This window comes from Phodopus roborovskii, unplaced genomic scaffold (genome assembly GCF_943737965.1).
Source record: "Phodopus roborovskii unplaced genomic scaffold, PHOROB, whole genome shotgun sequence".
Lineage (NCBI taxonomy): Eukaryota > Metazoa > Chordata > Mammalia > Rodentia > Cricetidae > Phodopus > Phodopus roborovskii.
The window spans coordinates 15,892,002-15,899,114 of record NW_026126585.1 but is presented as its reverse complement, the minus strand read 5'-3'; the positions used below and the strand labels follow the sequence as shown (position 1 = coordinate 15,899,114).

The following is a 7,113-nucleotide window of genomic DNA, read 5'->3' as shown; positions in this document are numbered from 1 at the left end:
AGAGGTTTGACAAAGAATGGGACAGAATGAAGCCAAGGTCAGAAAAGTCTTAAGGAATGAGGAAGAGGCTTCTTTTGAGTAAGCTTTGAAGAACTCTGAGCGTTCTTGCGGGATCTTGGATGGCTGAAGTCCTGACTTGAGGGGTGGGAGGTGCTGAGTCCTTCTGCAGCTTAGTTAAGAGTCAAAATGCCTAACACAGGAAAGCCTTAGAGGTGCCGTCTGCCACGGTCCCTACAGCTTAAAAAAAGCCATCAGAGGGAATGGCCCACCACAGAGCAGTCCTTACACACTAGTGCCTGCTCCACGGAGCACTGCCCGTCTGCAGTCCCCAAAAGCCAGAAGCCATTCTCAGCTGTGCTCTGGCCAAGAGCTCAGCGTGGCTAGTGACACTTTCCTCCCTTCATGCCTTTCCCAGCAACCGAGGCACCTGGTCTTTTCCTCCTGGCAAATAGCCAATAGGGGCCCTGCATGCCAGGAGACAGCAGTGCCCTCGTGACTACTACTAGCTCAAGTGTGGTGTTCTATCTTGCTAGCTGAGACCAAACCTGGCCAGGGGATCTCCAGGCAGAATTAAGAGGGACCCTAAAGGACCTCAAGAAGCTCACTGCAAACAGTGCTGTTAGCTGGGGGGTGGGGTGGGGTGGGGGGGGACTTGTACCTCGTGAACCTGTACATACGGTCACAGGCTTTGGGAAAGCAGAGCATTAAAGAAAACCTGGAGGCGAATGAAATGGGTCAGACAGCTTTGTCCGGAGCCCAGGTAGCCTCAGAGGCCTACAGCCCATAGCCCCTTTAGAGATGACTCAACCTGCCTTGGCACCAGATACCTCCAGATCGGAGCCTGTACAGCTCTGGTCTCCGGGTTTCATCGGGCCCACCGATCAGAGTCTCTGTTCAGATGCAGCCCCTCCGCCCCAGCCCACTGTTCACTATTGTAATAGTTATTTATTGACTGATAGCAAGCAGTTCTTAATAAAGATGTTTTTCAACCTGCCCAGGCAGTTGGTAGCAGCTACGATCCTTATCGCCTCACTAAAGTGTGCCTCCTGGGCCTGTTCTGCAATCACAGCCACCCCTCACATGGCCAACTCCGAGGAAGCTGTACACCGTACAGACTGCTTCCCCTAATCCGAGGGAAAACCCAGGCCAGGCGACTTGCAGGCAGCAGCAGAGTGCAATTGGCATTCGGCTAGCCTGAGCAGGTTTTACCTAATGCTGGTGGTCAACATACTGGGGTGGGGTGGGGGGAAGGCTGGTCAACATAGTGGGAGGGGACAGAGCCACTTCCAGGTCCCCTGATCTCAAAACATTTCAAGTGCTGACTCTCCTGTCCCAAAGGAAAGTCCCCTCTATGAAGGGATTAATGACCCCCAACTGGTAAGGGGGTGACTAGTGTCTCTTGTTCAATCGGAGTGGCCTAAAGCTTGACAGTCACATCATGAGCATAGCAGACTCCATTATAGGTGAGCACACAGAGATATACTCCTGGCTTGATTCCAGTGTCAAGTGAGTAGGAAGGCATACTATGATGCTGTGTCTTCTTGAGGAAGGGAAGGTGAAGACCCACCCCTGCACACAATGCTTAGCTTCGGACCACGGCCTTTCCAGCATGACAGAGGGTTCACACTTTAGACTCTTGTCAGCCTCTCGACCTTCCCAGGGCAGTCATATGCACACAACTTAGGGAACTGAATTCGAGGGGAGTGTGTGTGTGTGTGTGTGTATGTGTGTTTGCTGCTGAAGCCAGAGCCATTCAGATGCAAGCAGGATCTTGCTAAGTTGCCCAGGCTGGCCATGAACTCACTATGTAGCCTAGACTAGCCTTGAACTTGGAACTCGTCTGCCTCAGTCTCCCGAATAGCTAGGATTACAGGAATATGCCGCCATGTCCAGTTAGAACTAAGTTATCATCTTTACAAAACCCATCTCTGCTCGTTTGCTTCAAATCCTGAATCAAAATCCAAGAGCCCAAGGCACACAGAGAAAGCTATGAGCCGAGAGAGATGCCCACCTCATGCTTGACAACCGGCCTGTATGTAACCGAATGCTGGAAAAGTGTTATTAATGTTTGGTCCTAAGTGGTTTCCATCTACGAAACATGGAGCAGGACCCTTTAGCAGTGTGTTACCAAGTTCCTTACATACAACAGAACCCTTCACGGCCCTCTTTAGAGTGAGCTACCCTTGGGTGTTCCAGCAAACTGCCTAGGACTGGATGACAGTCCCCAACCCCAGCACTGATTTCACTAAACAGTGTACCTCAGGGGATCTCCCTGGGCCCTCATAAACACCCACGCCAAAGTTGAGACTGGCTTTGTCATATGGTTGAACACAGAACAGGGCTAGGAGCCCTGTTCTTCTGAAACTCACTGTTTCTGAGGTGACAAACACGGTGGTTAACACCTCAGCCTCCTGGTGTGGCACGGTAAATATGTACGTATCTGTGTAGGGCTCTTCTTGAAATGTTGAAGTCATTCCTCATGAAGCTAATCAATCACAAGGGCATGGCGAGTCCAGGCTGTGGAGCAGCATCTAAGGCTACTGGAAAAGCCTGACTCCGCAATGCACCAATGTCATGAGAAACAGTGAGGGGCTTGCTAAGACACCGAAGAGAAAGATGCAGCACACGCATCTTCGGTGCTGGATTAAAATTACACTAAAAAGCTTTAAGGGTTTTGAAAACCAAAACTGAACAGAAGCGGGATGTGACGCTGGCAGCTGCTGGGTTTCTTGGGTGTGACAGATAAAGGCACGTGGCTGCGCAGGAGGCAACGCAGCTGGCGAAGTGCTGCATAGGCCCCGAGGGCATAAAAAGCTGTGTATGGAGATGCTCCCTTGTTATCCCGGCACTAGGGAGGCGGAGGCAGGTGGGTCCCTATGGATCAGTGTTAGCCAGTCTCATATAGCTGAGCCCCGTGTCTCCAAAAAGAACCTTGTCTCAAAAATAAAAACCCACAGTGGATGCCGACTGAAGAACCAAGGCTGACCTCTGACCTCTACACCGTGCGCGCGTGCGCGCGCGCGCGCGCACACACACACACACACACACACACACACAGTCATGTTTCTGTCTAGTTCTCAAATGATTTCACAAAATCATCAATATACTCTTGTAAGAAAAAGTTAACAATCGATGAATTTGAGCAGAGTTTATGGGTGGTGTGACCGTTTGAATGAGATGTTCCCCACAAGTCTAAAGCATTTTGGTACTTGGTTCCATTTGGAAAGGATAGGTGTGACCTTGCTAGAGGAAGTATGTCACTGGGGGTAGGCTTTGAGGGTTATCTCTCTCTGCTTCCTGCTTGAGGCTTGAGATATGAGATGTCAGCTACCTCTGCCGTCATGGACTCTGTCCTCCATGAATGGTAAACCCCAAATAAACTTTTCCTTTAAGTTGCCTTTTTCGAGGTTTTTTTTTTTTTGTTTTTTTATCACAATAGAAATGTATCCAACACAGGTAGTCCCTAGACCATGTAAAGTAAGAAGGAAACACTAGTTATTCTTTGGTCAAAATTTGAACTGAATCGGTGTCCCGGGGTTGGGGCTCAGGAATGTTTAGTGCTTAGAGCCATCCGGCTGACTCCTGCAGACACAGGAGAGGGGTGTGTGTGGCCCTCAGGGTTGCTGCTCCTGCAGCTAGAGAAACGTGAGAGGAAATGCTAACCCGCTCTCAGCTGGTGCCCAAGAGACTTTTCTCCAAGGCTTCCATAAGCCAAGGGCCCTAAGACTGGGTGTCCTAAGGGGAAATGTAGGCGACAGTCCTCACAGTGGCTGTCAGAAACCAGTACCTTTGACCTTTCTAAAACACGAACCCCAGGTACAGACAGTGCCCAGAGGAGAGCAAGACAAAGGACGGTTTGCAATGACCGGGCCTGTGGGTTGCCAGGACATTCAATCTGATGCTAAGCTCAGAGGGTCATCGAGGGAGGACAGAGAACCTACTCACACTAAGACTATCAGCCGAGTCGGGTGGCATTGCCCACCTTTACAACATACAGGCATGCAGCCCATAGGAAGCCATCTGTCCAAGGCATGTTCTGGGAAACCCAAGGAAAATGAGAACCAGGCCAGCCAGGGCAGTCCCTACGCGTGAGAAACTCCACATAAAATAACAAAGGGATAGGTTGCCAAACAAGTACTGTGAATTCTCTTTATTGAACAAAAATAAAAAGTTTCCACCCAAACTGCTACTAGTAGGTTCTGGTACAAACACACTGTCCAGAGAAGGGGAATGGAGGTGAGCGGCACACACGCTGTAAAGCACAGAAAGAAGCAAGCTCGGAAGACACAGCTCCCCTAGGAACAGAAGCAAGGCCCATAGTGAGCGGGTTTCCTGAGCACCCGGTATGATAAAACAGAAGACAGTGCTGGGCACTGCTGCCCTGAACTGCAGGGTGAGGGCGAGGTCGCATCCTCCAAGCCTCCTAGCCAACCTCTGGCTGTAGGAGCCCCTTCTTGCCACTTCACTATCAGAGGGACAGGACACTGTAGGAGCCCTTCTTGCCACTTCACTATCAGAGGGACAGGACACTCACCTCCGGGCCAGCTCCCGGGTGTTAAGGGTTCTCTCAGCTGCTCAGGTTGCCGTTGCTGTCAGTCTCCCTCAGCACGGTGTGGACAGCAATGCTCACCAGCAAGCCACTGACGGCTCCAACAGCAATCCCTATGCCCAAGGCTGACGCCACCTTCCTTTGCCACTTTGGGAGGTGAGGCTTGGAATGGTTGTCTAGATTAATTTCCCAGCCCTCATCTACCAACTTCTGGTCCTCGGTGAGGGACTGGTAGAAATTCAGGTTTACCAAATTTGGAGGAAGGACCCTCAGTCCAAAGTAGAGCCTCTTGACAAACCTCAGGTTTTTCAGCTGCTGCACGTCGCACCTGTAAGTCCCAGAGTCAGACTCGTAGGCCGGCTTGAATCGCACAAAGTGGGAGTTGGCTCGGAAGGGTTTGAAGAGCTCGTCATTGGTGGAGATGATGCCTCGAGCAAGCTTCCAGGTGAAGCGGAAAGCTTCATGCCCCACCTCTAGGATGTCTGAGCTGAGGCAGCTCAGCTCCATCTCTTGCCCGTGCACGATGGTGAAGTGCAGCATCCCACAGATCCAGTTGGTCAGGCACTCCAAGCGCTGGGACCTGCACTTCCTCCTCACTCCATCAGGACCCACCTCACAGACGGTTTCTTCCCTGTAGCCGAGGCCGCACGTAACACTGCACGTTGTGGCATTGACGACGACGCTCCCCACAGCTTGTTGTAGCTTCTTGGGGATGGCCAGCGTTTTAGGTGTCGCCAGCACTAAGGGCAGGTGGGTTACCAAGGCCAGGCTCCCAAGGGCAAACCCAGTCTTCATGTCTCAGTAGGCACTCTACCACAGGCACTCCAGGCGAGCGCGCGCTCTATTGCTCTCTAACACAGAGCCTCCAGCTTGGAATACCCTTGGCACGGAGAGACTATGATGCACAGCTGTCAGCGAAAAGGCACGTGCGCTCATGGGCACAGAATGCAGTCCTTATTCTTAGGTGAGGGCACAGGCAGAAGAAAATTAACACTACTGATGTCTGACTAAGTTTGCCAGGGCCATCTTCACGGGTGCCACTCTTGTCGCATCCTCCTAGTGAATTGAAAGCCACAGGCTTCAGGACAAAAGAAGGGAGAGTCCTGGCAGTAATGAGTCAACTGTCTCCCTGCCTTCCAACTGTGCAAGAGTTCCCAAGTCCCACGCTACATCTGACCAAATAGAAAAACCAAACAGAATTAAGGAAGGGGTGAGGCAGGGCTGGGTTGCAATGGTAATTTGAATACCTTTCCTGTGAATGTTCCTAAACCACATAACTCTGGCTGGGCCTTGGTGGCGCACGCCTTTAATCCCAGCACTCAGGAGGCAGAGGCAGGCGGATCTCTGTGAGTTCGAGGCCAGCCTGGTCTACGGAGCGAGTTCTAGGACAGCCAGAGCAGTCTCGAAACACCAAAAGGATGACTGTGGAGTGGAGTCACTAGACTCCCATTTCTGTTCTTCTCCCTTTGCAAACTGAGGTCTCCCTGTCTAGGTTCGGGAAGGCCACTTTGAACACTGCACCTGAAAACACACTCCCCAGTGTCACCACATTCATTTGTAAAGACTTCTAAAGAGACGGAAAGCAAGGTGTGGTGACAACCCCTGGAAGCAGAGGCAGGACTGCTGGGAAATTCAAGGCCAGCCTGGGCTACATGATGAGACCTGCCTCAAAAGAAAAGGAAACGCTCAGTGGAACGAGTGAGTGCTGGCAGAGCGCTCGCCTCGCACACATGATGCTCTAGGTGGATCCCCAGTGCCACACAAACAGGGTGTGGCAACATATCCCCTCTCCCAGCACTCTAGAAGGTCAGAAGTTCCGGGGCATTTTTAGCTACACAGGAATTAGACACACTAAAGATACTAAAGGAAGTGCATGTGTGTGTGCGTGCGTGCGTGCGTGCGTGCATGTGTGTGTGTGTGTGCGTGTGTGTGAAAATTTAGTCCAACACACCCTTCCTGGGAAGCAAGTCAGGCTAAAGCAGAGGCAGCTCCTGTCTCGTTCCAGGTACTCTCTTTTCCAAGGAACCAGGACGTTGCTAGGAGCGAGGATGACCGAGGCTGTCTGACACTAGTCTGCTCTATTTGCCCAGCAGAACAGAGGAGCTCTTTGTTTACATCAACCAAGGTTGCTATGAAACAGCTATGATGATAAAGGGGGGTTCTTAGTGACAAGACAGAAGACCTACTGTAAACAGACCTGTTTGGTATTCATTAGAACGGTTCCACAGTAGCAGCGGTCCTGGTCAGATGACCCTTTCATCAGGTCACATACTGAATATCAGATGTTTACATTATGATCCATAGCAGTAGGGAAATCACAGTTAGGAAGTAGCAATGAAAATAACTTTATGGTTGGGGGCCACCACACCATGAGGAACTGTATTAAAGGGTGAGACAATGAATACTCAGTATGGATGTTAAAGTTATTAATCAGAGAAAACGACAAAGATCCTTGGAAGACTGGAACTTCTAGGAAGCATTACTGTAACCTCCTACGGTGCCTGGCACTGCAGCCTCTTCAAAGTTTATACCGAGTTAAAGAATATGGAGATTCCTAGATGATC

The 7,113-nt window shown here is 50.8% G+C and overlaps 1 protein-coding gene across 1 annotated transcript; it reads right to left on the bottom strand.

Annotated features, from left to right (window-relative positions):
* Positions 1-4,135: 4,135 nt before the first annotated feature.
* Positions 4,136-6,432, bottom strand: Tmem81 (transmembrane protein 81). The gene has a single exon (XM_051204179.1). The coding sequence runs from the start codon at positions 5,342-5,344 to the stop codon at positions 4,568-4,570; it is 777 nt and encodes a 258-aa protein (XP_051060136.1). The 5' UTR covers positions 5,345-6,432; the 3' UTR covers positions 4,136-4,567.
* Between the last annotated feature and the right edge of the window lie 681 nt (positions 6,433-7,113).

What these genes read in the sequence shown, in the direction of transcription:
- Tmem81 (XM_051204179.1), bottom strand. Translation starts at nt 5,344, where the DNA reads ATGAAGACTGGGTTTGCCCTTGGGAGCCTGGCCTTGGTAACCCACCTG.